This window comes from Cyanistes caeruleus, chromosome 25, assembly GCF_971803275.1.
Source record: "Cyanistes caeruleus chromosome 25, bCyaCae1.hap1.1, whole genome shotgun sequence".
Taxonomy (NCBI): domain Eukaryota; kingdom Metazoa; phylum Chordata; class Aves; order Passeriformes; family Paridae; genus Cyanistes; species Cyanistes caeruleus.
In genome coordinates, this window is record NC_141725.1 from 5800379 (window position 1) to 5826641 (window position 26263).

General features: G+C 69.6%; 3 protein-coding genes across 7 annotated transcripts; all 3 read right to left on the reverse strand.

Moving 5' to 3' along the window:
• Nucleotides 1–681: 681 nt before the first annotated feature.
• LOC147649388 (perilipin-3-like) lies at nucleotides 682–3988 on the reverse strand. 2 transcript variants are annotated; one of them, XM_086863162.1, is made up of 8 exons: nucleotides 3622–3988; nucleotides 2844–2901; nucleotides 2432–2627; nucleotides 2256–2338; nucleotides 1827–2175; nucleotides 1532–1722; nucleotides 1323–1445; nucleotides 682–1249 (listed from the first exon to the last, which is right to left on the reverse strand). In XM_086863162.1, the coding sequence occupies exons 2-8, from the start codon at nucleotides 2892–2894 to the stop codon at nucleotides 905–907; spliced, it is 1338 nt and encodes a 445-aa protein (XP_086719288.1). In that variant the 5' UTR covers nucleotides 2895–2901; nucleotides 3622–3988; the 3' UTR covers nucleotides 682–904. The 2 variants fall into 2 exon arrangements, with proteins under 2 accessions (XP_086719288.1, XP_086719287.1); XM_086863161.1 differs by lacking the exon at nucleotides 3622–3988 and adding an exon at nucleotides 3211–3361.
• Nucleotide 3989: 1 nt separating this feature from the next.
• Nucleotides 3990–7647, reverse strand: LOC147649389 (perilipin-3-like). 3 transcript variants are annotated; one of them, XM_086863165.1, is made up of 8 exons: nucleotides 7556–7647; nucleotides 6656–6717; nucleotides 6313–6577; nucleotides 6078–6160; nucleotides 5808–5994; nucleotides 5127–5404; nucleotides 4927–5040; nucleotides 3990–4646 (listed from the first exon to the last, which is right to left on the reverse strand). In XM_086863165.1, exons 2-8 carry the CDS (start codon nucleotides 6704–6706, stop codon nucleotides 4206–4208), a joined length of 1419 nt encoding a protein of 472 aa, XP_086719291.1. In that variant the 5' UTR covers nucleotides 6707–6717; nucleotides 7556–7647; the 3' UTR covers nucleotides 3990–4205. The 3 variants fall into 3 exon arrangements, with proteins under 3 accessions (XP_086719291.1, XP_086719289.1, XP_086719290.1); XM_086863163.1 differs by lacking the exon at nucleotides 7556–7647 and adding an exon at nucleotides 7260–7400; XM_086863164.1 differs by lacking the exon at nucleotides 7556–7647 and having other exon boundaries at nucleotides 6382–6577; nucleotides 6656–6967.
• Nucleotides 7648–8370: 723 nt separating this feature from the next.
• Nucleotides 8371–25949, reverse strand: SEMA6B (semaphorin 6B). 2 transcript variants are annotated; one of them, XM_086862770.1, is made up of 17 exons: nucleotides 25852–25949; nucleotides 14769–14917; nucleotides 14285–14414; nucleotides 14113–14173; nucleotides 13913–13975; nucleotides 13483–13584; nucleotides 13229–13319; nucleotides 13036–13155; nucleotides 12872–12960; nucleotides 12513–12730; nucleotides 12147–12278; nucleotides 11847–11996; nucleotides 11065–11259; nucleotides 10755–10895; nucleotides 10514–10591; nucleotides 10301–10359; nucleotides 8371–10229 (listed from the first exon to the last, which is right to left on the reverse strand). In XM_086862770.1, the coding sequence occupies exons 2-17, from the start codon at nucleotides 14881–14883 to the stop codon at nucleotides 9256–9258; spliced, it is 2718 nt and encodes a 905-aa protein (XP_086718896.1). In that variant the 5' UTR covers nucleotides 14884–14917; nucleotides 25852–25949; the 3' UTR covers nucleotides 8371–9255. The 2 variants fall into 2 exon arrangements, with proteins under 2 accessions (XP_086718896.1, XP_086718895.1); XM_086862769.1 differs by lacking the exon at nucleotides 25852–25949 and adding an exon at nucleotides 16605–16735.
• Nucleotides 25950–26263: the final 314 nt, after the last annotated feature.

Genomic DNA, 26263 nt, shown 5'->3' on the forward strand with positions numbered 1-26263 from the left:
GGTCAGGGCTGGAAAGCACCCCATGGCTCCCCAGTTTCCCTCTGGCCAGGATCGGGCACTCAGGAGCTGCTCCAAGCCCCTTTCCTCACCATCACGATCCTGCCTCCATCCCGAGGCAGCTGCTGGAGCCGGACCCTCGGCCCCAGGGGTGGCAGCAGGGCTGGGCACCAACTTTTTGGGGTGAAACCAGGGTCCAAAGGGTGTGTTCTGTGCTCAGTGTGCCGGGGGGGGGACTGACCCCGGCAGCATCCTGCCCGTGCTGGGCAGCAGCTCCGTGTTGGTCTCTTTGCTCTTTTGTCCGTGTCCAATAAAGAATTCCCGGCTCCACCCGGCACCGCCTCCTCTTTGTGCCCCGACCCCCGACCCCCCTGCAGTAACTCTGCCCTGGGGACACTTCGCTCCTTGTTCCGGGACTGCTCTCGCTCTCCTCCCTAAACAGGACCCAAACAAAGCCCAAAACTTCCCGAGTGCCTCTTGCCCAACTGCTGGGAAGCGAGAGGCTCCGTCCAGGACCCCGCTCTGATCCCAGCGCCAGGGCCTCCCCTCCCGGGGGCAGGGACAGGCTGGGGGGGCTGCCGGGGGAAGGGGGGCTCAGGACAGGGGGGGTTCCCCAGGTCTTGGGGTTTGCTCCTCCAGAGCCCAATTCCTCCTCCCCACTCCCCCAAAGAAGCCCCAGGCCAGTGCAAAACTAACCAGAGTTTATTTCTTGTGCTGTTTTAACCCTACAAGGCACCGAGGACATGGGGGACCCCCAACAGGCACTTGGGGCAGCCAAGGCACTTCTGCAGTCCCCAGCAAGGGGACGAGGGACAGAGCTGGGCAGGCACAGGGTGGGGGGCGAGGGGGGCTGGGGGTGTTTAAGGCTCCTAACGAGGCGTTTTTGGGGGGAAGCAGCCCAGAGCTGCTACTCCATCTCCAGCTCCACCGGGCGCTTGCCCGAGGGGGCGAAGGGTCCCACCAGCCACGTCAGGGGGGTGTTGAAGGCCACGTTCTCCACCAGCTCGTCCATCAGCTGCCGGGCTTTGGTGGCGTGGCTGCGGGCTCGGGCCAGCACGGGCCCCGTCACGTCCTGCAGGGAGGTGACAGAGGCCAGCGCCGTCCGCAGCTCCTCCACGTTGTGCCGGACCTGCCCCGCCGTGTCCTGGATGCCGGAGGGGAGCCCCTGCAGGCTGGACACCAAGGGCTGGCAGGAGCTCTGCAGCTGCTGGCTCAAGCCCTGCAGCATGGTCAGCGTGCCCGACTCCACCGCCTGCGGGGGGACACGGGGGGTGAGGGCTGGGGACACCCCGGCTCACCCTGGGGACCCCCTGCCCTGCTCCTACCTCCGGTGGCGCCTGCTCCTTGCCACCGCCCGGCTGCTTCTTGTTCCACTCCAGCCACAGCTGCTGCAGCTTCTCCTGCCCTCCCTGCAGCCTCTGGTCCACGTCCTGCCTCAGGTGCTCCACCTGCCAGAGGGGCACGGCCCAGCTGGCTTGGGGGGCTGCCAGGGGACACCCCGGGGTGGCACAGGGGGCGAGGGGCCGGGTCCTACCAGGTCGAGGGTGCGCTGGAGCTGGGCCAGCAGGTCCTGGCTGCTCTGGCGGGCGCTCTGCAGTTTGCCCAGGGAGTGCTGGAGCGCTCGGTGCCGCAGCTTGGTGGAGAGGGAGCCCAGGCGCACGAAGTAGCTCTGCTGCTGCCTCTGCTGCTCCGGCTCGAAGCCCTCCACGGCCGTGGCCAGCTTGGCTGTGGGACAGGAGCTGCTCAGGGGGTCCCAGCACCACCAACCCCCCCCAGAGAGCCTCCCCCGCTCTGCCCAGCCTCGCTGGAGGTCGGGATCAGCTGCTCACCCAGCTCCTCATCCGTCATGGGCAGGTAATGGTCCACCAGCTCCTCCGACTTGCCCAGCACGGAGCCCACCCCGCTGGCCACCATCTGGCCCACGGTGCTGACACCGCTGCTGACCGCGGACTTGGTCAGCTCCACGCCGCCCTGCACGGCCCCTTTGGTCATGTCCATCACACCGGTCACTCGGCTGGTCACTGCATCCCTGGCCCCGGCCACGGTGCTGGACACGGCGTCCTTGGCCTCGGTCACTCGGCTGGTCACTGCGTCCTTGGCCCCGGCCACGGTGCTGGTCAGCACATCCCTGGCCCCCGTCACCGTGGAGGTCACCAGCAGTTTGGTGTCCGAGATGATCTGGGTGGACACACAAACCTCTGTTAAGCACTGGGGGGGCCCCGAGTGTGCTGCCCACCCCACCCCACCCCACCCGGTACCTGCTGGGGGGACTGCTGCAGGATCGGCAGCTTCTCCTCCAGCTTGTCCAGCCCCTTGCAGGCCAATTCATTGGCGCTGGAAACTGGAGATGTGGAAAGAGATGAGTTTAGCACCCCGCTGCCCTGCAGGAGCTCTGCTGGGAACAGCTTTTGGGGTCCCCCCGGCCCGCACTCACTCTGGGGCTCCAGCCGGGTGAGGAGGGGCTGGGCCCCGCTCGCTGCCGCTGCCGTCAGGGTCCTCACCCCTCTCTCGGCGGCGTCGCACACGGAGCGCACGCAGGGGTGGCTCTCCTTGGTGCAGGTGTAGGCAGAGGACACCATGCCGTAGGCAGAGCTCACCAGGGGCAGGTTGGCCACGCGTGTCCCGATGCTCTGGGGGCCAGAAGGGCTCAGGGTGAGCGTGGTGGGGAGGAACCCCCCCCAAACCTCACGGGGAATGGGCTCTGGGTGTTCCCGACATCCCGGGGATGGTTTTGGGGCTCCCCCATGGCTCTCCAAGCCCATCGGAGGGTGGGATAATCCCGATCCCGGTCTCCAAGCAGGGACCCCGTGGATCGCCCCCAGATTCCCCCCCTTGCCCGCACTGACCTGTGGCTCCTCTGCCTTGGACTGCGCCGGCGTGGGCTCGCTGGTGGCCATGGTGGGGCTGGGGGGCACAGGAGGGACCGTGAGTGGGGTCAGGCCCCCAGCGCCCCCCTCCCGACGGGAGCACCCCAAGCTCCCCCTCCCCGGAACGGGGCAGCTCCCACGCGGCTGGAAAATCCCGGGACGGGGCGGGGGTCCCTGGGACCGGGATCGCGATCGGGATCACAGGCGGGATCGGGACCGGGACCGGGACCGGGATCGCGATCGGGATCGGAACCGGAACCGGGATCGCAATCGCGATCGGAACCGGAACCGGGATCGCAGTCGGGATCGGAACCGGGATCGCGGACCGGCCCCGGATCGTGCTCACCGCTGGCGGCTGGGCTCGGTTCGGCTCCGCTCGGTTCGGCTCCGCTCGGTTCGGCTCCGGGCTCGCCCCGCTCCTCCCCGCCGCCCTTTATACCCCGGAGCCCGCCCCGAGCGCATGTGACCGGAGCCGCCCAGCGGGGCCGGCCCGGGGCGCACCGGGAGCAGCGACCGGCGGGGGCGGGGGCCCGGGGGGCAGCGAACCTCCGGGCCCGGCACAGAACCGAACCTCCGGGCCCGGCAGGGCAATGAACCCCCGGGAACCGAGCCCTCCGCCCAACACCGGAGCCCCCGGGACCCCATTCCTCGCTCGGTGCTGCACTGACTCCCCGGTACCGGATCCCCCGGGACTGAGCTGCCCTGAGCCCCCCCAAACGTCCCCGCCCCTCGTGGGGGTCCCGGTGCGCCCCCACACCTGGCCCGGTACAGTTGGTCGAACCGGTCCCGGTGGGTTCTGGCGGTGGGAGGATGGTCCGTGCCGGGGTCCCCGGTGTCGCCACACCGGCTGCTGTCACCACGCTGTGCTTGTGACGTCGGGGACACCCCGGGGCCCGACGGTGACAAGTGGGGCAAAGTTCAGTGCCACACGGCTGCGGGTCACAGTCCAGGCGTCCTGGCACCTTGTGGCACCCTCCCTCCCGGCACCCCACGGAATCCTGTCCCCCCCCCCCCAGCACCCCCTTACTGAGCCCCCCTCGGGGCGCCCCGGCTCTGCCGCCCGTGCAGAGCCCCCCGGTGAGCCCGGCACGGCGGCCCTGCCACACCACTGCAGGCTCTGAGTCATTTTAAGGCAAAAAAACTTGTTTTCTTCCTCTTTAAACTGGTTTGAAGCTGTTCAGACACGAAATCCCAGCGCTCCTGGGGCTCAGGGCAGCCCTGGATCCCAGACAGACCCACACCGCGTCCTCCCCGTGCCACCATCGCCACAGGAGTCCCACGCCGGGTCACCAGGTCCCTCATTCCCGGTGTGCTTCGTGGCTCGGGTGGGCGCTCCCCAGCTCAGTGGCACCGGTGACTCAGTGCTGGCTGCAGAGCTGGGGGGCAGCGGGCACCCGGTGCGTCCCCCCCCGCGGTGACACAGCCCTCCCACTTGGACATATCCACCGGGACATCCTCCGGATACTCCACGAGCGCGGGGGCGAAAGGTCCCACGAGCCAGGGCAGGGGCGTGTGCTGCCCCACATGCTCCAGCAGCCCCTCGAGGCTCAGCTGTGCCCGCGTCACCGCGTCCCGGCTCTGCGCCAGCACCAGCCCCGACAGGTCCTGGAAGGAGCGGGCGCTGGCCAGGGAAGCCTGGACGCCCTCCACGCCGTGCCGGACGTGTCCCGCCGTCTCCTGCACGCTGCTGGGGAACGCCCGGGCGCCGGCGGCCAGGTGGGAGCAGGCGGAGTGGAGCTGGTGCAGGAGCCCGTGGAGCATGGCCAGAGTCCGAGCCTCCACCTGCGGGGTGGGCGGCGGGGCTGGGGGCGATGGACCCAACCCCGATAGACCCCAACCCCCACAGACCCCAACCCCCACAGACCTCAACCCCCACAGACCCCAACCCCCACAGACCCCAACCCCCACAGACCCCATCCCCGCCTGCATGGACCCACACCGGGACTCTGCGGCTGCCGCTCCACCCCTGCTCCAGGTGCCACCACCCAGGTGTCCCCTTGCCACGTGTCCCCACCCTCTCCAGGCGGAGCCATCTGTCCCCCAGGGCCCCCCTGCCCTGTACCTCGCTGTCCTCCATGGGCACCGCGTCCTGCTGGCTCCACTCCAGCCACAGGCGGTGCAGGAGCTCCCGGGTGCTGGGCCAGGGCCCGTCCGTGTCCCGCTGCCCCTCCTCGATCTGGGGGGAGGTTCAGGCAGGTGGGAGCACACCCGGGGGTGCCCGGGGCTGGCACGGGGCTGGCTCGGTCCCTGTCCCATCCTTACCAGCCAGATGATGTGGTGGAGCTGGGCCAGGAGCCGCTGGGCGCGGAGCCGTGCCCGCTGCAGCTCCCCCAGCGAGCGCCGCAGGGCCCGGTGCGGCAGCCGGGCCGACAGGGAGCCCACGCGGACAAAGTAGCTCTGCCACCGCCTCTGCTGCTCCTGCGCGGCCACCTCTGTGCCTGTGCTCACCTCCGTGCCTGTGGCCACCTCCGTGCCTGTGGCCACCTCTGTGCCCCTGGTCACCTCCGTGCCCCTGGTCAACTCCGTGCCTGCTGCCGCTGCTGTGGGACCAGGGGTGAGGGCAGCGTGGCTGGGCCATCCTCTGCTGGCCACAGGATGCTTGGCCACCAGGTCATGCGGAGATGCCACCAGGTGGCCCCTGCGGTCACCTCAGCTGTGACATGGGGCCAGCTTTGCCTAATGTCACCCAGTGCCAGGCTATAAATACCCGGGCGGGCACAGGGGACTATATTTGCTGTTGGGTTTCCAGGTGAGAGTTCACCCAGCGCCATCCCGTGTCCTCCAGGTGGGGACTGTCCCCTGCGTGGGGTCACGGTGGCCTCAGTGCTCCGGCACCCCTGTGGGGCCACCGTGAGCAGGGAATGCCAAGGCAGCCCTGAGGGACAGGGTGAGGGTCCCAGGAGGGCTCGGCACCCCGAGATTTGGGGGATGGTGGGCACTCACCCGGCTCCCCGTCCGTCCCGGGGCGGTGCCGATCCAGCAGCTCCTCCGATTTGCCCAGCACGGTGCCCACGCCCGTGGCCAGCAGCCGCCCCACGCGGGTGCCCACCACGGCCCCGAGCGCCGAGCGCGTCCTCGCCACCGCCCCGCTCACCATGCCCGACACCAACTCCCTGGTCCCGGCCACCACCTGGAGGGGACAGCGCAGGGACAGCTTGTGCCCGCTCCTCGCCCGGCGCTGGAGCCCTGCCCGCACCCCCCGGGTGCCGTTACCCTCTCGGGGGGCTGCTGCAGGATCGGCAGCTTCTCCTCCAGCTTGTCCAGCCCTTTGCAGGCCAGTTTGTTGGCTCTGGAAACTGGAGATGTGAGAAGAGATGAGTTTAGCACCCCGCTGCCCTGCAGGAGCTCTGCTGGGATTTCGCTACCCCAGAACTTGTGGGGTGTTTCCCCTCCGACCCTCCAGCTTCTGGAGATGTGAAACCAGATCATTCCTCTCCTGCCGCCTCACCAGAGCTCGGGGAGAGCCGCTTTTGGGGTCCCCCATCCCCATGGGGTGCTGTTCCCGGCCCGCACTCACTCTGGGGCTCCAGCAGGGTGAGGAGGGGCTGGGCCCCGCTCGCTGCCGCTGCCGTCAGGGTCCTCACCCCTCTCTCGGCGGCGCCGCACACGGAGCGCACGCCCGGGAGCCTCTCCTTGGTGCGCCCGTACGCCGAGGCCACGGCCCCGCAGGCACAGCTCACCAGGGCCAGGTTGGCCACGCGGCTCAGCACGCTCTGAGGGTGGGGGACAGTGAGATGGGGTCCCCAGAGCCCCCCGCAGCCCCCCCGAACCCTCCGTGCACCCACCCCTACCTTCGTCTCCGGCCCGGCCTCTCCCGGCACCGCCGCGTTTTCGGCCGACATGGCAGCGGTGGCTGCAGCGGGGAGAGGGAGATTTTGGGGTGCCAAGGGTGGGTGAGACTGCTGGGGACCCCCTGGAGAATGAGACCCCCAGCACCCCCAGCCCTGCTCGCTGCGGTGGCCCGAGTGGGAGCGACTGGCGGGTTCTGAGGGGCTCACGGGGGTGTCAGGAGGGGTCTGAAAGGGCTTTTGGGATGGGGTTTGCCTTCTCCCCTGCTGGGAAACGGGGGGACTGGCTCCCCTCAACCCCTCTTGGACCCCCCTGTCCCCTCCGGGATCCCCACACCCTCCTTTTGGGGCCAGGGAGGGGTTTTTTGGGTGATTCAGCACAAGCCAGACTGGATCTGTGTGTCGCAATCCTGAGCTGGGGACGTGCAGCCCGGCACCATCGCCTGGGCCGGGGCAGCCCCCGAACCCCCGCAGGGAACCGAGCCGAGACCCCCGGCCCCGGCAGCCCCCCCTGGCCTCGGTAGCCCCCCCTGGCCCCCGGTAGCCCCCCCTGGCCCCCGGTAGCCCCTCTGCCCTTTGGGGTCCCCCGTGGCACCCCCGGCCTGACCCTGTGCTCTCCGGGAGACGAGTTCTGGGGGGACTCGGGGGGGCTTCAGGGAGGTCCCTGGGGGGGACAGGTCCCCCTGGGACTCTGGGTTGGCTCCCTTGAGCTTCTAGGAGTGTCCCTCTGGTGTCCCTGGAGTGTTCCGGGGACCTCGGGACCCCCGACCTCCCCCGGACCCCCCCGGAGGCTCCCGGGGACCACCCGGAGCCCCCCCTGGAGCCTTTCTGGAGCCCCCCGGGACGGCCCCGTCCCCATTGCCCGCCCTCCCGCTCCCGCCCAGCCCCGGGCACGGTACTCACGGGGGTGGGGGTGGGGTTCTGTCGCGACCCCCGGGCCAGATCGCGACCCCGGGCCCCGCCCAGCGGGGACCCGCGGGCGGCGGGAGCCAATCAGAGGAGGGGCGGGGCCGGGTCTCCGCTAATGAGGAAATGTGGGCGGGGCCTGGGCGGGGCTCCGGGGACAGCCCGGCCGCCCCTCGCGTGTCCCCGGTGCTCCCCCCCCGCTCCCGGTGTCCCCAGCCCCGTTATCCCCCCCGGTGTCCCCAGTCCCCCCCGTTATCCCCCCCCCGGTGTCCCCAGTCCCCCCCGTTATCCCCCCCCCGGTGTCCCCAGTCCCTCCCGTTATCCCCCCCGGTGTCCCCAACCCCGTTATCCCCCCCCCCCGTGTCCCCAGTCCCTCCCGTTATCCCCCCCCGGTGTCCCCAGTCCCTCCCGTTATCCCCCCCCGGTGTCCCCAGCCCCGTTGTCCCCTTGCCACTTGCTCCCACCTTAGGGGACACCACGGCCGCGGTCCCCGCCCTCTCCAAGTGTCCCCATCCCAGGGGAACCAACCATTGATGGCCGCCAGCCCCGGTGTCCCCAAGCCCGGTGTCCCCAGAGCCCCTCAGGGGACAGCGATGCCTGACGGGGGCCAGGGGGCGGTGGGTGACCCCCGAGGGTGGCTCGTGGCGCACGAGGTGGCCGGGAAAGGGGACAGGCAGGGGACCCGGCGGGGGTCTGTGCTCCGGGCTGTGCCCACGGAGGGGGTGTCACCCCCTGAACCCCAGCCCTGTGCCCCCCTCCCCCGGCCGGTCCCGGCTCCCGGGGGGCTTAAGAAGGTGCCGAGGAGGCGGCGGGGGAGTCGCCTCCGGTAACCGGGTGTTTATTGGGGCCGCGGGGTACAGCCCGCGGGCGGCCGCATGCATGGCCGCTGGGGGGGGGCTCCCGCCGCCCCCCGCCCTATTTACAGCCTGTCACCCCCTGGGGACCTGCCATCCCCCGGGGACCCGCCACTCCCCCGCGACACGCCACCCCGGGTGGGTGCGGGGCAGGGTGGCACCGAAAGGGCACCCTTTGCCAGCAGAGAGTGGGTTCGGTGGGGACCCCCCAGCCGTGCCCCCCCCACCCCGGCTGTGCTTTCCAGGAGGGGGTGCCGGGGGGAAGGATGGGCACCCCCCAGGCTGGCACTGGGGAGGGGTTGACCCCGGGCTGGGGGTGGGAGGGTGCCCCAGCCCCAGCCAGCGCCACATTCGCGGGGCCCCCAGCTCCCCGCACCCAAAATGTTCACCGGCTTCCATCACCACAACCAACGCACCCCCGGCCGGGTGTCCCCAGGGGGCCGGCGGCACCCAAAAGGGCCCCCCGGGTGTCACTGGCGGGCCGAGGGGCTGCGGGCTGGGGGGCACAGCCCAGTGCCCGCGTCCGTGTGTCCGTCCTGCTGCCCCCCAGGGATCCCCCTCCCAGGGGGCTGCGGGCCCTGGGTCCAGCCTGGGGAGGGGACACGGTGGACGGGCCCCCCCGGCATTTGGGACAAAGCAGCCGGAGCGCAGGGCACTGCCCCACGCCAGCCGGGGACACCCCCAAACCCCAAGCGGGGGCAGCCAGGGGGTGCCTGTTCCCCCCTCAGCCATGCAGCACCTCACCCCATGCCCGCAGCTCCTGCCCGGCCACCCCTCCCTGCCCCCAGGGAGCCGGGGGTCCCATCAGTGTCCTGGCGAGGGGGACGCACACAGGGTGGGACCCTATTTTCCCGAGGGAGTCCGCTCCACGCCGTAGCGCAGGAGGTGGTGCAGGTCCGTCAGCGGCCGGGGGGTGCCCGGTGCCCGCGCTGCCCGAGCCGCCGTCCCGTGCCGCCCGTAGCCGCCCGCCGCCGCCTCGCCGCTGTTGAACGTGTGGTTCCTCTTGAGGTGCGCGCCGGGGCGGCCCGTGCCGTTGTTGGCGTTGAAGTTCAGCTGCTCGGGGTGCCAGGGCGGCCCCTCGGTAAAGTCTCCCCCCTCCCCGCTGGGTGCCGAGACCACCCGCCGGCGCTCGGGGCTGGGGTGCGGCGTCCCGCCGAAGTCGCCGTAGGAGCTGCGGGGCGGGCGGCGGGCGCCGGCGGGTGGGTGCTGCCGGGTGCGGGGACCCTCCTGAGGGTCCCGACCCCAATGCCCGTCACCTGAGGAGTCGCTGAGTTCGGCCTCCAGCTCCTGGTCCACCAGGATGGCGTGGCAGGAGAGGGGGATGCCCCGCGGCGGGCGGCCGGAGCCGCCGTGCCCCCGCCCGGCGCCCGCGGGCCCGGAGCCTCCAGGGTCCCGCAAAGCCGCGTTGATGATGTTGTGACTCTGCTCCCAGCTGCAGTTCTGGAGGGCGCCGGGGCAGCGCTTCTGCTGCAGCGGGGTCTGCTCCGGCGTGGGCAGCACCCCCGAGTCCAGGTCGTGTTGGGTGACCTTGCCCAGCTCCTTGGGCCACCCGTTGGGCATGAGCGGGGCCAGCAGAGCTCCCCGTGCCCGCCGCTCGCCCAGGCGGCTGACGCTCACCACCGACTCACTGTGCGCCAGGATCGTCTCCTTGTCCTTGCGCCGCGCCAGCTCCTTGCGGTCCCGGTGCCCGATGAACCAGCACACGCTGAAGCCGGAGATGACGGCGCCGATGACGAAGGCGGCGACGGAGGAGATCACCAGGAGGTTCACGGACACCAGCCCGTCCGGCTCGTCCACGAAGCTCTCCGTCACCAGCCCTGGGGTTGGGGACGCGTCAGGGGACCCGCGGGTGCCCCGTCCCCGAGCCCCGGCCCGGCCCCGCACTCACCCTCGCACTCGCCCAGGTGGGAGGTGCTGCCGCCCGCGATGTCCTGCTCGAAGGCCACCCTGGGGGCGCAAATTGGAGAGGTCAGGGCCTGGCAGAGCGTCCCAGCGCCCTTCAGCGAGCGATGAGTTTGCTGGGGCTCAGCGATTGGGAGCTGCGGGACTCTCTGGGGACACCGCTGTCCCCCCTGCGTGTCCCCAGGGCTGGCAGCGTTACCTGGGACTGGGCTCCAGGAAGATGCAGGAGCCCTCGGATGTCCAGCCGCAGTAGGGATCCCGGCTCCCGAGGCAGTTCCTGGCAGGGAGCAGAGATATCAGGGTGATGGGGGGGACACAACACCCGGCCCCCGCGAGGGGCTCTGTGCCTCAGTTTCCCCAGCCATCCTGTGCGGCTGGATCCCAGCACAGGGTGAATTCCTGGGATGTGAGGTTATGTGAGCTCAGCCCGAGGCACTCACTTCATGCAGCCCGAGTGCTGCTGGCAGCGAGCCACGGGCACCCTGGCCACGCACGGGGGGAAGGCCAGCAGCAGCGACCCCGCAGCCTTGTCCAGCTCCAGCCCCAGCAGCCGCCGCTCGTCCTCCGTGTCCCGGCCACACCTGGGGACAGGACAGAGCTCATCACAGCCCCAGCCCTGCTCCACAGAGCCTGCCCCAGTCCAGAGGACATTTTCTCATCCGTTCCCCTTGCACCCATCCTCTCCATCCATCATCCATCCATCCAAACACCCACCCCTCCTATTGCCCCCTCTCCCGCTCTGGCTCTCACCTCCCGGGCTGGTAGGTCTCAAACTCCTCCAGGAAGACGCTCTGGCTGCCGGGGGCGGCGGGCGCGGGGCTGCTGGTGGCGTTGGGCAGGATGAGGAACTTGAGCACGGTGCCGGTGCTGGAGCCCAGGAACACCACGGTGTGGTTGCCCCACGGCCCCGCGGCGTTGTCCACCACGATCTTACGGAGCTGGTACCTGCGTGGGGGAGGGAGCAGTGTTGGGGTGTGGGGGAGGCCATGTGTCCCCAGGGAGGGGGAAACTGAGGCAGGGTGAGGGACCCAGCCCCACAACCCCATCTGCGTGTCCCCATCCTCAGCCCTATGACCCCAGCTCCAGTCCCACATCCCTGTCCCCATCCCCTGTCCCCATCTCCAGCTCCCTGTCCCCATTCCATGTCCCTGTCCCCATCCCCTGTCCCCATCTCCAGCTCCCTGTCCCCATTCCATGTCCCTGTCCCCATCCCCTGTCCCCATCTCCAGCTCCCTGTCCCCATTCCATGTCCCTGTCCCCATCCCCGCTCACGCCCCGGCTGCCCTGCTGGCGGGAGGCTGCGGCCCGAGAGCGCCGCTTGATTAATTCCCCATCAAGCAGCAATTAAGGCAGATTTAATTAGGACGAGACAATCTTGACTGCAAAGTGTATGAGATTTATCAGCTCTCCCAGCGCTCCCGGTGTTGGCACAAGCGTGGAAAGGCAGCACGGGAGGCTCTGGCCAGCAGCTCCCAGTGCCCCCCAGCCCTCCCAGTGTCCCCCAGTGTCCCCCAGCACCCCCGGGCACCCACCGGGTCATGGTGCGGAGGATCCAGGGGGCGTTGCCCAGGGCCGGCACCGCCTCGTCCATCAGCGGGTGAGTCTTGACGAAGTTGAGGATCTCGTCGGGGAAGGCGCTGGAGGAGTTGTAGCGCATCCCCGGGGACGCGCAGCACCCGGGCCTGCGGCCACGGCGAGGCTCAGTGGGGCTGTCCCAGCCTGTCCCCATCCCAGCGGGGACTGGCCGTGGTTATCATCACCCTGTCCCCATTCCTGTCCCCATCCCTGTCCCCAGCCCTGTCCCCATCCCTGTCCCCAGCCCCGTCCCTCACCGAGGTTTTGGCACCATGTCCTCAGGCACGGGTGTCCAGATGGACTCGGGTGACTTCTGCTCCCGGAACCGTCCCTCGAAGACTGCGGCCACTTGGGTCATGTCGAAGGCGCAGACGGCAGAGCCGGGAATGCTGTGGGGACACGGCCGTGGGGTGAACACGGGGGGGGGCCCGGGGAGTGCCAGGGGACCCTCAGATCCCAAATGGAAACGAGTCCAGATCCTCTACAGAACCCAGCTGGACCCATCCCAGACCTCACCCACCGCTCGTCCCAGATCCCACTGGGGATCCAGCCTGGATTCCACCCAGATCCCAGCTCAGGTTCTGCCGGTCCCGGGGAGTCTGGCGGGGCACAGGAGCTCTGACCTGTTGGTGGGCGTGGAGAACACGGCCAGGACCACGGGGCGCCCGTCCAGCTCCAGGATGTCCGTCACGGCTTGGATGACGTTGAAGTAGAAGTGGGAATCTCCCGGCACGGAGCAGTTGAGCCGGGCCTTGAGGAAGGACGTCCACTGCTTCTCCAGCACCCGCTGCGAGCCCCCCATGTCGTTCTTGCACACGCGGGCCACGCGTGACACCACCACCTGCGGGAGGACACGCGTCACCACCCGGCCCTGGTGGCCGTCCCCGTGTCCCTGTCCCCCCCCGGGTGTCCCTGTGGGCACCACAGAGTGCTTTGGGTCGGAGCTCAGGGATCATCTGCTTCCCGCTGGGAGGTGTCCCACCTTCTCCAGGTAGTTGAACTCCATGGCGATCTCCCTGAAGAAGAAGTAGACGTGGCTCCTCCATTCCACGGCGTGCACGAAGTAGGGCTCTGCGGGGACAGCGGGGTCAGGGACAGCGGGGGGTCACGGGGGACGTGTCCCCACAGCCCAGGGTGGGGACACACCTTTGAACCACTTGGAGTCGTGTTTGACGGTGCGCAGGGTCGGGCTGTCCCCGAGGCTGCGGTAGATGACGGCGTCGATGGCCAGGAAATCCGTCACCGTGGCCGTGAAGAGCATCCCCCCTGCGTGGGACAGCGTGTCAGCGGGGCCGGGGGACACGGTGCCCGCCGCGACAGTGGCAGTGCCACCACCGACCTGTGAACAGGGCCACGTTGGCGTGCTTGGGGTCGTAGGGACACCGGGCCATGCCGCTGATGTTGTCCCCGACGGGCTCCAGCGTGTCCATCTAGAGAGGGGGAGAGGGGGACGTGAGGACACACCCGGGCACGGGAGGGACCTTTCCCAGGGGTGCCCCCTCCCTCTCCGACCCCCAAACCCTTCCCAGGGGTGCCCCCTCCCTCCCCGACCCCAAGCCCCCTCCCACACGGGACCCCTCCCGGGGGGCTCACGCTGTAGTTGGCGCAGACGGGGTTGAAGGCGTTGGTGCCACAGACGAAGAGGAGGCTCTCGTTCCTCACCAGCAGCACCTTGATGAAATTTCGGCACTCTGCCTGCGCCGGGAGAGGGGACTGTCACCCTCAGCACCCCAAAACCCCCTCACCTCATCCCACCCCCCCCAGGGCCCCATCACTGCCAGGGGATGGCTTGGGGGGGCTGTTCTCACCCCAGAACTGCATTTATGGGAGCTGGGAACGGGATTTCTGGCCCCTAATAATTAATTACAAATCAATTTAGCCAAGCGGCCAATAAATCAGAGACACAAGCGCTGGCAGGGAGTGGAGGGTGGCAGCGGGGAGGGGACAGGGTGTGACACGGTCACAGGGGGTGCTCAGTCCCCAGCCGGGGGTCCCCATGGGGTGCGGAACCCCCAGCCCGTACCTCGTGCTTGCCCTTCATGCGGCAGATGCTGATGTCGTGCTGGTTCGAGCGCCACGTCAGCTTCTGGGTGGGGAAAACCAGCGTGGGGACGGGGAGAAGCCAACAGCAGCCCCTTGAGACCCCCCTGCGGCCCCCCAGAGCTCGCTGGGACCCCGCAGCACCCCCTGGGACCCCCGGGACCCCCGGAGCCCAGCACTTACCCGGTGGTAGCGCATCTCCGCGGCCCCGCCGGGCTCCAGGCTCACCCGGTAGACGTTGTCCCTGGGGAGGGGGACACGGCTGTCACCACCCCCAGCCGGGTGCCGCGGGCAGGCAGCAGGGCGGGTGTGGGGAGGGTGTGGAGGGGAGGCTTTGGGGTGCCGGGGTGCAGACCTGTCCCCGATGAAGAGGGTCCGGTTGACCTTGAGGATGCGCTGGATGTTGAGGCGCTGGGTGCCGCCCCCCTCGGGGCCCCCCGGGCGGGCGGTGCCGTGGCCCACGAACACGGGGTAGTGCTTCACATCTGGGGGGGCACGGGGGGCACGGGGGGCACCCCCACACAGCCCAGGTGACCACCCACCACCTCCCTCCTGCCTTCGGCCCAAAACCCCACCCCGCGGGTGCCCCCCCGCCCGCCTTAACCCCGAAACGCCCCCAAACCCCTAAAGCCCTTCCACAGGTACCCCCAAAAGTGACCCAAAGCCCAGCCCCGCCCGCGGGTGCTCCCGTCCCCGCTTCACTCCAAACCCCTCCCTTGGGTGCCCCTCTGCCTTCACCCCACCCCGCCCCACCCCAAAGCCCCTTCCCTCTCCGCTCCGAGCCCCCCCCGTGCCCCGGGGCAGCCCCCCGGACCCCCCAGCCCCGGGTGGGCACTCACAGTCCGGGGGGGCCACGGCGATGGGCCCGGGCTCCTCGGGGAAGGTGCCCCTCGCCATCCTCTCGGCCGCCAGCAGCAGCAGCAGCAGCAGGGACACGCGGGGTGGGGGTCCCATGGTGGCCCCCGCCCTGCGTGGGCACCCACAGCTCCTGCGGGAGAGGGCAGGGCTGGGGGGGGCAGCACCCACCGGGGCGCCGGGGACCCCCCACAAACCCTCGGGGGTCTCTGGGGGTTGGGGCCGGCCTGGTGGCTTGTCATGGGGCCACTGCTGGGGACATGGCAGGGCTGGGGGACAGGAGGGTGAGAACACCTGGACAGAGGGACAGGGGGACATGGGGACACGAGGGAAGCCAGAGAGGCTCTTCCCCCTCCCAGAACGCCACCGGCATGTCTTGGAAAATCTCCGGGGACACTTCAGGGTGTCACAGCACCCCCATCCAGACAGCCCCAGTGCCACCGCCACTGTCCCCGCACCGCGCTGGGCCACCAGCCCCACCCTGTCGCCCGTCCCCGAGGGGCTGGGGCCGGGCCGGGTAATTAGCAGCCGGGCAGGGAATTAATTGATCATTAATTCCATGGGAGCAGGGAGCGGGAGCGATCGAAGCGGCGCCCTCCTCCCCCGCGGGCACCGAGGACGGGTGACATTGCGACATTGTGTGGGGTGGGGGTCACGGGCCTGGGCTCCGTGGAGCCACCGGCCCCGGCTGAGAGCCGCCACTGTCCCCACCGCGGTCACCTCTGCGGGGCCACAGCCCCGGGGACCTGACCCCGACCCCGCCGTGTCACAGCCCCGGGGCAGGAGGTGGCAGGAGGGACCCTGACCCTGCTGTCACAGCCCCAGGGGACAACTGACCCCATCCTCGGGGTGTCCTGCGACACCCACCCATGTCCCCACACTATCTCGGGGACATCCAAACCTGTCCCCACAGTGCCACAGCAGCCAGTGCCACCCGGCTTTGTCCCCACGGTGTCCCCAGCAAGCGGGAAATGAGCTCCCTCTGGCCGCTTTGTCACACAGCAGCACCCGAGAGCCACCGAGCCCCGCGGGGAGCCCCAAAAACCACCCCGGGGAGGGGCTCGGTGTCTGTCCGGCCACCTGAGAGCCTCTGGGGGCCGGGGGGGCCGTGTCGCTGCCCCGGGAGCCCGAAAGCCCGAGCGGGGGTCCGGTGTCACCGTGGCCCGGGCTGCGCGGGGACAGCGAGCGGGGACAGCGGAGCCGCCGGAGCCATAAATGGCAGCGATTGTGCGGGGAAAGAAAAGGCAGCGGGAGGAGGGGGCACGGCGGGGAGGGGGCACGGCGGGGAGGGGGACACGGCGGCAGGGGGGTGACAAACAGGGACCCATTCACGGCAGGGGGAGCGGGGGGACGGACACCGTGCGTGTCCCCAGAGTGGCTCTGGGGAAACTGAGGCAGCGGGTGGGGACAGCGGGGGATGTGCCGGGAATGGGGAGGGGTCTCCCCTTGGGTATCTCCGACACGGAGCGGGCGAACGGCCTCGGGCACGTCCCTTGTCACTGTCCCTGCTCCGTGCCTCAGTTTCCCCATCCCAGAGCACGCTCACACAAAGCTCTGGGGGGCGGGGGGAGCTGCTCGAAGCCCCCCCAGCATCTCCGCGACCCCCGGCCCTGGGGGAACGGGGCAGGAAGGGGGGGGCGCCCCCAGAGCTCCCCTCCTGCTGGAGCTGCCGGGGGCTCTGAGCCCAGCGGGATCTCTGATCCCACAGAGGGGGGGTCCCTGCTGGGGGGGGTCACTCTGCCCCCCCTTCCCGTCCCTTCCCGGGGGTGGGGGCCCTTCCCCGCCGCATCCGCCCCCTCCCAGCGCCGCGCTCTGCCCACCTGAGCTGCTCCGGCCGCCTCCGCCGCTGGCCCTGTGTCACCAGTGTCCCCTCCGCCCGCGGGGGGGTCCCGCAGGCGCGGCTCCCATGCCTGGGGGTGGCTGCCCCCCGCCCCGGGACGCCCCTGGGGGCTCCGGCGTCCCGAAAGCCGCTCAGCTGTCACATCAACCCCCCGCGACCCCCGGGGGGGCCCGTGCCCCCCGCCCGCGCCAGGTGGGAAGGTAGAGCTGATGTCACCGTAACCGGAGCCACCAACCCCCCCCACCGGGGCAGCTGTCACCGCAGCCGGGGGGGCACCCATGGGACCCCCGAGCGGCACCGCCGCGTCCCCACGGGAAAGCACCGGTGAGACCCCCCGGACACAGCGGGGACAGGGGGACAGCGGGGTCCCCCCAGCCTCGGAGGGTCCCCCATCCTCATAAACCCCTCAGAAGGGGAACGGGAAATGGGGACATAGAGAGGGGGACACACTGGAGAATGGGGGGACATTGGGAAGGGGAGGATCTGGGGAGGGGGGACACACCGAGAAATGGGGGGTGGGAAAGGCGGAAGACACCAACAATGAAATCCCTTAAAATACAACTTTTTGGGAATCCCCTCCCTGGGATAAGCTCAATATCCACATCCCTCTCCATCGGTCTAACGCCGCATTTTGGGGACATTTCCTTCAGCAGGGGCACAACGCCAATTAGAAATCAGTAATTAGATATGCTAATGAGGCCTTTACACACACCCCCATGTGCTCCAGCCCCCCAAAATGTGGCCGCCGGTGCCCAGAGCATCCCTCGCTCGCTGGGGTCACACAGTGCCACCCCCACGGCCACAGCGGGGTTTGGGGGTCACCAGCAGTGCCCCCCCAACTGCCACGGGGACCCCCCCAATGCCAGCTGCTGCTGCCGCCGGGGCTGGGGGGCTCAGCCCCCCCCGGGTTTCCGTTCCGGGGCCGGTTCAGATGGCAGAGCCAGGAAGCAGCTGTCCCCACGGCGGGGACGGAGCAAATGTCACCCCGGCCACCTGGCACCGCGCGCTGGCCCCGGCCCTGTCCCCTGCCTGGGTCCCCCCGTTCCGAGCGGCACCTCCCGGGGCTGCGGAGTGCCAGAGAACCGGGGAACAGCCGCAGCCGTGGGGTCCCCGCGTGGGTGACAGGGATGGGGGGTCACCGGCGCGGCGGGGGGGACACAGCACCCACATTTACCTCGGTGCTTCCACGGCCCCGCCGGCGGCTCAAATGTCCCCCCGGGCCCCCCGCTCCGGTTACCGGCTCCGCTTACAGCTGCCGTTTATAGCCCCGGTCCCTGTCCCTTGTCTCTCGTCCCTTGTCCCTTGTCCCTGTCCCCTCCCCATCGCCCACCGGCTGGGGGGCACAGGAGTCTGAGCCCCCCAGGACACCGCAAGCGACCAAGGGCACCGGCTCCAGCCCCGACACGGGCACGGGCGATGGACGGGACCCCGCGGTCACCTTGGGTGGCTCTGTCGCCCACGGTGGGCGCGCAGAGGTGGCCCCAGCTGCTGGGTGCCCCCTCGATACCCCCCGGGTGACACCCATGGGTGCCCCGACACGTCCCTCCAGCCCGCCGGCGGTGCTGGTGGCCGGCCAGAGCCGCATGGTGATTTGCATATTAAATACAGCCTCATCTGCATATTAAGGACGGTTTCCTAGCGAGGAGGATCGCGCGTCACGCCGAAATAAACCCCGGGGTGGGGGGACAGAGGGGGAGCAGACGGGGCCTGTGTCCCCCCAGTTCACAGCCCTTGTCCCTTTGTCCCCCATTCCCAGCCCTTGTCCCCTCTTGTCCCCCCCCGTTCTATGGGACAGGACCCCCCCGTCCTGCTGGTGGCCACTTGTCCCCACAAGTCCAACACATCCTCCCACGTCCCTCCTGTCCCCCAAAGACTGTCACACGCCCCCTGCCTTGTCCCCAAAGGGGCACATCCCTGCCCCTCCTGTCCCTCCACAACAGCCATTCCCCTCATCCCCTTTGTCCCCAAAGCCCCACATGTCCCCTTGTCCCCAAAGGCACTCACCCCCCGGTCCTGTGCCACCCCAGGAGCTCAGTGTCCTGGCGGGGTCCCCTCGATCTCAGCCTGTCCCCCCTCTTTGGCACCCGCATGACCCCGGGGCCGTGGCAGGAGCAGATCCGGCTGCTCTGAGTCACCGCCTCCGGCCTCGTGCCTCAGTTTCCCTCCGGCGGGGGAAGAGGGAACCCCCTGTTCCTGCCCCGAGCCCGGGCACCGCCCTGGGCACCCCCGGGCAAAGCCCTGCCAGTCCCGGGCTGGCACCTCCCCCGGCACCCCGGGGCAACCCTGACCCAGGGACCCGGGTCACCTCCTTAGGGAGCCCCTGTCCCCAGGGTGTCCCCAGGGTGTCCCCAGGGTGTCCCCAGGGTGTCCCCTTGTCCCTGGATCCCTGTCCCCACGGGATCCCTGTCCCCGAGCAGCTCCTGGCTGGATCCCATGGGAGACCCTACAATAACAACCTGCAGTGTTTACATCCGGCTCCAGCCCTCAATTTCATCCCAGGACACGGAGCCCCGGCATTCCCGGGATGGGAGGCTGCCGAACACACCCACACCACCCACGGACACCCCAAACCCGTCCCAAAGCCACCCCAATCCTCAGAGAGCAGCCCTGCAGTAACAACCCACCGATCCCAGAGCCAGACGAGCCGGAGGAGGCTCCGGGAGCTCGGGACCGAGGGTCAGCCCCGCAGCCGAGTCAGGTTTTAAACCCCAATAAAGCTGGGTTTTGGTTTTGGGGGTGTGTTGGCACTCGGGTCCCCCCTCCCCACGTCAGCTCTGCCAGGAAACGGGGCCGTTCCCCTCTCCGGGCCCAGAACCGGCACTTCCCGTTCGGGTTATCTTCAAACCCTTCCTGGGGTTTAAATAAGGTTAAAAATGGGTTCTGCGGGGCACAGAGGGGTGGGGGTGGCAGGCCCCAGTGTCACCCCAGTGCCACCCCAGTGTCACCCCAGTGCCACCCCAGTGTCACAGCAGCCTCGCCATCCCAGCCTCCTGCTGTCCCCAAGGTGCTGATGGCCCTGGAGGTGGCACTCAGGGTGCCCATCTTCCCTCTCGGAGCCACCCACATCCCAGGAACGCCGGGATGGGGACACCGGAGGGGACAGGAGCCACCGCCACCCTCAGCAAATCTCCTCCCGCCACCGCCGCTGGGCCCAGAGAGTGACAAAGTGACAAGTGGTGGCTTCCGGTGCCAAGGTGTGGGTGAGAACACCGGAGCCTTCATCCCGCGGCCTCCTCCTCCTCCCCTTCCCGGTGCCGTTCTCTCCATCCCGCTCTGCTTTTGGAAGTGGCCTCTGCCATGGCTGGGGACAGGTGGGAGCTGTGTGAGGGGACACCCAGCACCCGCTCCCGGCTCAGCCCCCCGGGAGCTGCGGGAGCCGGGACTGGGAGGAGCGTGGGGTGTGGGATGAGGAGTGGGATGTGCAGATGGAGTTTGGGATGTGGGATGTGGAGTGGGATGGGGGCTGGGATGCAGGGTGGAGGATGGGATGCAGGATGGGATGCAGGGTGGAGGATGGGATGCAGGATGGGATGCAGGGTGGGATGCAGGATGGGATGCAGGATGGGATGTGGGATGCAGGATGGGATGCAGGGTGGGATGTGGGATGGGATGCAGGATGGGATGCAGGATGGGATGCAGGATGGGATGTGGGATGCAGGATGCAGGATGGGATGCAGGATGGGATGTGGGATGCAGGATGCAGGATGGGATGCAGGGTGGGATGCAGGATGGGATGTGGGATGGGATGCAGGATGGGATGTAGGATGCAGGATGGGATGCAGGATGGGATGCAGGATGGGATGCAGGATGGGATGCAGGATGGGATGTGGGATGCAGGATGGGATGCAGGGTGGGATGCAGGATGGGATGCAGGATGGGATGTAGGATGCAGGATGGGATGCAGGATGGGATGCAGGCCGGGCTGTGGGATGCCAGCGGCTCACAGAACAAAGGGCCATTGTTCCCAGCGCCGCCTCCGCGCCGCCTCGCCGGAAGGTCCGAGCGGCCTCACCGCCCTCGGAGCTGCTCCTTGTTCTGCCCCGCGGCACCCGCCAGGCACCGCTGCCACCGCCACCGCCACTGTCCCCCCACACCGCCACTGTCCCCCCACCCCGCCACTGTCACCCCACACCGCCACTGTCACCCCACACTGCCACTGTCATCCCCACTGCCACCGCCACCGACGCAGCTCCTCAGGCCCCTGTGCCAAAAGCCTCCGGGCAGGATGGTGGCCCTGTCCCCTGCATGGCCCTGTCCCCTGCGTGGCCCTGCCAGGTGTGTCAGGTGCCATCTGTGCAGGGGGGTGCTCGGGGTGTCACGTGTGTGCGGGGGGTGTCCCCGTGTGCCGTGTGTGTGTGTGTGCAGGTGTCGGTGTGTACAGCAGGTGTCACACGTGTCACATGTCTCTGTGTCAGTGTGTGTGCACCAGCTGGCCTGTGCGTGTGCAGGGGCTGCCAGCAGGCACCGGGTGACACACATGTGCAGGAATGTGGCCACCAGCTGGCACCTGGCTGTGACGGCGTGTGTGGCACCTGTGTGTCTGTGCAGGGGTGTCCATGGGTGTCACACGTGTCCAGGTGTGTCCGTGGATGTCACACGTGTGAGGCGTGTGCTGGCACACGTGTGACCAGGGCTGTGCACACAGGGCTGGCACAAGGGACGGGTTATTTTGGGCACATGGCGAGGATGGATCCCAGTTCCCACCTCCCAAACCTCCACCTTGACGCTTCCCGGTTTCCCGGGGCTTTCTCTCAGCGTTCCCGGCGGGAGGTGACGGATGGGGGCTGAGGAATGCCCGCGGTGTTCCCACCACGCCAGCCAGGGACGACCCGCGGCTGCTGCCACCGCTGCCCCGTCCCGTCCCAGCCTCGTCCGTCACCCTGGGGCTGTTCCCAGCGCTGCCTCCCTCTCGTCCTGGTCCCCGCTTCGTGCCTCAGTTTCCCCACCCGAGCCCCCACGGTCGCTCCCGGGGCCACCGCGTCCCCCCCGTGTCCCTCGCAGATGCCCCCCCGCGCTGAGCTCGGCGCGGCGCTGCCGGGTTTGATGGGATTATCCCGGCGGGCGGGATTACACGGGAAGAGTGAGGATTAGCCACGGCGCATCGGCACGACAGTGCCACAGCCAGCGCCAGAGCCACTGTCACTGTTAATGCCACTGCCACAGCCACTGCCCTGTCACTGCCCTGCCACTGCCACAGCCACTGCCACTGCCACAGCCAGAGCCAGAGCCACTGTCACAGCCAGAGCCACTGCCACTGTCACAGCCAGAGCCAGTGCTACTGCCACTGTTACTGCCACTGCCACAGCCACTGCCACTGCCACTGTTACAGCCAGAGCCACTGCCACTGTCACAGCCAGAGCCAGTGCCACTGTCACAGCCAGAGCCAGAGCCACTGTCACAGCCACTGCCACTGTTACAGCCAGAGCCACTGTCACTGTTACTGCCACAGCCACTGCCACTGCCACTGCCACTGCCACTGCCACTGCCACTGCCACTGCCACTGCCACAGCCAGAGCCAGTGCCACAGCCAGCGCCAGTGCCACTGTCACTGTTACTGCCCTGTCACTGCCCTGTCACTGCCACTGCCACAGCCAGAGCCACTGTCACTGCCACTGCCACTGTCACTGCCACTGCCACTGCCACGCCGCCAGCGGCCTGAACTGGGCTCAACTGGGAGCAACTGGAGCCCAGGTGTGACGCCAAGCCCCAGCGTGGGGTCCCCCGGGAGCGGTGGCTTCGGCAGCCGCTGTTTAATTAACCGGCTCAAAGAGGCGACAGGGATCTCCTTATCCCACCCCCCGCCTTTTTTTTTTTTTAATTATTTTTTTTTTTATTTGACAAAACTGTAATTAAATAGGGAGTAAAACCCGTTAGCACACGGCAGCCCCTCTGGGATCTCCCCAGTGCTCCTCCTCTCCCTCCTGCCTCACGCAGGGAGTCCAACCCCTCCTCGCCCCTTTTGGGGGATGCCACCAAAGCCCGCAGGTCCCTGGGGCCGGGCTGGAGGCTCCCCAAGGCCATCGAGTCCCGTTCGCCACGGGCCGGGCTCTGCCGAGGCTGCGGAGCCTCCTCTGGGCGCCGCTTGCAGCCCCGTCCCGGAGCAGAGGCCGGAGCTGGCCGGGATGAGGCTCCCGGGGCACCCCCAGGTGAGGCAGCGATTGCTCCCGCTTGTCTTCACCGCTGTTTGTGCTGCCCCAACGCATCGGATGCCACCGCAGGGAGCGCGTCCCGGCCGGGCCCTGGCACGGCGGGGACAGCGGCGTGGCACAGCCACCCTGGCCAGGCTGGTGGCACCGAGCTGGCAGCAGCCGCGACCCGGCCCCGGCGCGGGAGATGCTCCAAGCCCGGCGCAGCTCATGCCTTAAATCGCATCCAAACTGGCAGGTTTAATTAAAAATATTCCAGCTTGTCTGGGGATACAAACCGCATCCGGCACTGCAGCAGGGATCTGCATCCAGCTCCAGCGCCTGGCGGGCAGGGCCTCGCGGCCGGGCTGTGCCCCAGCCCCGCGCTGGGGCCGCTGCTGCCGGCGCTGCGCTCTCTGCTTTCACTGGGAGCCAAACCATGGCCCGCTGCAGGGCCGAGGGGACCGGGACACCCAGTGTCACTCTCCTGTCCCGTGACTTGGGGCTCCCGGTGAGGTTTGAGGGGACGCAGCGGCAGCAGAAGCCGCTCCTGGGGGACACGGGAGGCCCCGCAGCCCCCCCGAGGGGACAGCTCTGCCGAGGGGAGCCCACCCCTGTGACCCCCGTGCTCGTGTGCGGAGCCACCGGGCTGAGCCGGGCCGTGTCCCTCGGTGGGACCGGCACCGAAACCATCGGGGGGTTCCTGGGAGGGGGGTGAGCCGTGTCCCCCCACACCGGCGCTGCTGGTGGGGCCCGAGCTCCCCCGGCACCCCCAGAGCTGAACCCGAGCCCCGGGGCCACCTCCGGCCCCCCTCGCGCACCAAACGTCCCCAGCGCAGCCACGTGCCCCGGTGACAGCGGTGACCCAGTTCCCGTCACCCCGGGGACGCTGCCGAGGGGCCGCGCTCAGCCCCCGGAGCCGGCGGGATGTGACCCCAAGAGCAGCCGGGCGGTGGCACCGGGGACACACGGCCCTGCCGGAGCCACAGCTGCCCTCGGCGTCATTCTGCGGGGTAAACGGCCGGGGGGGCACAGAGGGGCCCCCCAAAGCAGTACGAGCCTTCCCCAGGGCCGTGGCTGTAGCACAGGGAGCTCTGTCCCCCCTCCCAGCGCATCCTGGAGCCGGATCCGGCCCTGCTGCACCCGGAGAGACCGAGGGGGGCACCTGGGGGGGACATGGCGGTGCCTCACGTGCCACCATCACCCCACCTCTCCCAGGCAAGCAGAGCTGCTGCCCCCGTGGGGGTCACTCGTGGCCGGTGTTTGACCCCCCCCCCACACCCCAGGGTGGGGGGATGGATTGGGGGTCCCCTCTGCAACCCCCCACAGCTCACAACTTGGTTTGGCAGAGGGAAACTGAGGCACGGCAGGAATCAGAGCTCACCCAAGGTCACCCCGTGCCGCCGGCACAGCCCCGTGGGCATCCCCCCCTCCCGCTCTAACGGGGGGTGCTGGGCCCCCTCCCCAAAGCCCCTGAGCAGGGACGGGGCTCCCCTCTCCCCTCTGCCCCGTGGGGGCTGGGGGGGCTCGGGGTGCCCCCTGCCCTGGGTGATGTGGGACGATGTGGGTCAGGCTGGGGGGCAGGGGGGGTTCGCCGGGCTCGGGGGGTGTCCGGGGCACCCCAAGTGAGGCTGCCAAGGGAGGACTGGGCTCAGGCGAGCACCCCCAGCCGGGTTATTTTAGGGTTCCCCCTCTCCAGATCTGACGCCGGTGCGGCGGTGCCGAGCCCCAAAAAGGGGGACAGAGCCCCCCCAGCCCGGCAGACGCCGCCTGCACGGCCCCCCCGGACCTGCCCTGGCTCCGGGGGGTGACAGCCCCCCCATGCACGGCGGGTCCCCCACTTGTGCCGACTGCCCCCCCAAGCCTTGCTCCCTCCAAGTTACAGCCCCGAGACAGAGCCGGGCACCCCCTGGATTTGTGGGGGCTCTGCCCCCCACCCAGCCCTGCGGGGTTATTTGAGGGGGGCACAACCAGCAAGCCCCCCAGGCTGAGCCTCACCGCTCCCCGATGCCCTTTTGGGGTCTGCATTGGCCGGACCCCCCATTTCATTCAGCCTCCCAGCAGAGGCTGCCCGGGGTGGGGGGCACAGAGCAGCCCCTCCTTTTCTCACCCTCCCCCCCCCAAAAAAAAAAACAACAAGCCCTGGCTGCTTCCCAAAGAAGCAGCGGAGGCAAAACGGAGCCCGACGAAGCAGAGACACCCCCCATCCTCATCCTCATCCTCATCCCCATCCCCATCCCCATCCTCATCCCCATCCCCATCCTCATCCTCATCCTCATCCTCATCCTCATCCTCATCCTCATCCTCATCCTCATCCTCATCCTCATCCTCATCCCCATCCCCATCCCCATCTCCATCCTCATCCTCATCCTCATCCTCCCAGCCCGGGCGGGGGGGCTCCGTATCCCGCGCCCATGGCGGGCCCGGGGGGCTGCTGGGTGGGAGGGGGGCGTGGGAGGGGATGGGGGGTGGGACTGGGTGCTGGGTGGAGGGGCTGGGGGGGCTCAAGGGTGCGGGGGGGCTGTCGGGGCGCTGGGCTGGGGAGGGGGTGCGGGATGAGGCTGCGGGGGGAGCAGGGGTGCCGGGGGTGGGGACATGGGGTTGCGGGATCAGGGTGCGGGGAGGGTCTCCGGGGCGCCGGGGGGGGCTGGGGGTGCGGGATGAGGGTGCCGGGGGGGACTGGGGGTGCGGGCTGGAGGTGGGGGGTACGGGAGGGGGGTGGGGGGAAGAATGGGGGTGCGGGAGGGACCCCCAGGAGTGGCGGGGTGGGGATGGCGATGCGGGATGGAGGTGCCGGGGGGGGGAGCGGGGCAGGGGGGCTCAGGCTGCACACAGCGGGGACAGCGGGGTGCGGGTTGGGGGGCGCGGGGGGGCCCCTCCAGCCCGTGACCCTTCAAGGTTCCGCCCGCTCCGCTAACAAAAGCGCCGCTTCCCAATGCAGCAGCGGCGGCGGCGGGAGGGGGGAGGGCTGGGGGGGGGCACCCCTTTTTCTCCCTTCCCCCCCACCCCAGGAAGGGCAGCGGATGGAGAAGGAGGAGGATAAACCGGGACGGGAGCGCATCGGGAGGGGGGCGGGCGGGGGGGCACCGGCCGCGCTCTTACCTCGCCGTCCCGGGGGGGTCCGGGGGGGCTCGGGGCACCGCGCACCTGCGCCCACCGGCAGCGGCTCGGCCCGGCCCCGCTCGGCTCCGCTCCGCCGCGGCGGGAGCGCCGTTACCGGGGCCGGGCGGGGCGGGGCCGCGGGGGGGGCGGGGGGCCGGGGCCGGGCCCGCCCGGTGGCTGCGGCGGCACCGGGGCCGCTCCGGCAGCAGCGGCGATGGAGGAGCCGCCGCCGCCGGCGCTCCCGGAGCGGCTGCGCCCCCCGCCCTGCCCCCGCCCCGGGGAGGCGGCTCGGCCCGGCCCGGCCCCGGGCCCCCCGCCCCCGGCGGGGAGGGGGGAGCGCGGGGGGAGCCGGCCCCGCCTGCCTCGGCCCCCCCGAAAAGGGGAAGCGCTCCCCCCTCGTTCCCGGGCACCG

Bases quoted from the DNA above. Each gene is read 5' to 3' on its own strand.
- LOC147649389 (XM_086863165.1), bottom strand. From the start codon at position 6,706: ATGTCGGCCGAAAACGCGGCGGTGCCGGGAGAGGCCGGGCCGGAGACG. The intron at 5,405-5,807 runs GTGAGTGCCCAC...CTGGTCCCACAG, and splicing joins CGGGACGGACGGGGAGCCGG to CAGCGGCAGCAGGCACGGAG. The intron at 5,041-5,126 runs GTAAGGATGGGA...ACCTCCCCCCAG, and splicing joins TCCACCACATCATCTGGCTG to ATCGAGGAGGGGCAGCGGGA.
- SEMA6B (XM_086862770.1), bottom strand. From the start codon at position 14,883: ATGGGACCCCCACCCCGCGTGTCCCTGCTGCTGCTGCTGCTGCTGGCG. The intron at 11,997-12,146 runs GTGAGGGACGGG...CCGTGGCCGCAG, and splicing joins GACATGGTGCCAAAACCTCG to GCCCGGGTGCTGCGCGTCCC. The intron at 10,592-10,754 runs GTGAGTGCCTCG...GCTCCCTGCCAG, and splicing joins CAGCACTCGGGCTGCATGAA to GAACTGCCTCGGGAGCCGGG.
- LOC147649388 (XM_086863161.1), bottom strand. From the start codon at position 3,326: ATGCGCTCGGGGCGGGCTCCGGGGTATAAAGGGCGGCGGGGAGGAGCG. The intron at 2,628-2,843 runs GTCAGTGCGGGC...TCTGGCCCCCAG, and splicing joins CCAAGGCAGAGGAGCCACAG to AGCATCGGGACACGCGTGGC. The intron at 1,446-1,531 runs GTAGGACCCGGC...CCCCTCTGGCAG, and splicing joins TCCAGCGCACCCTCGACCTG to GTGGAGCACCTGAGGCAGGA.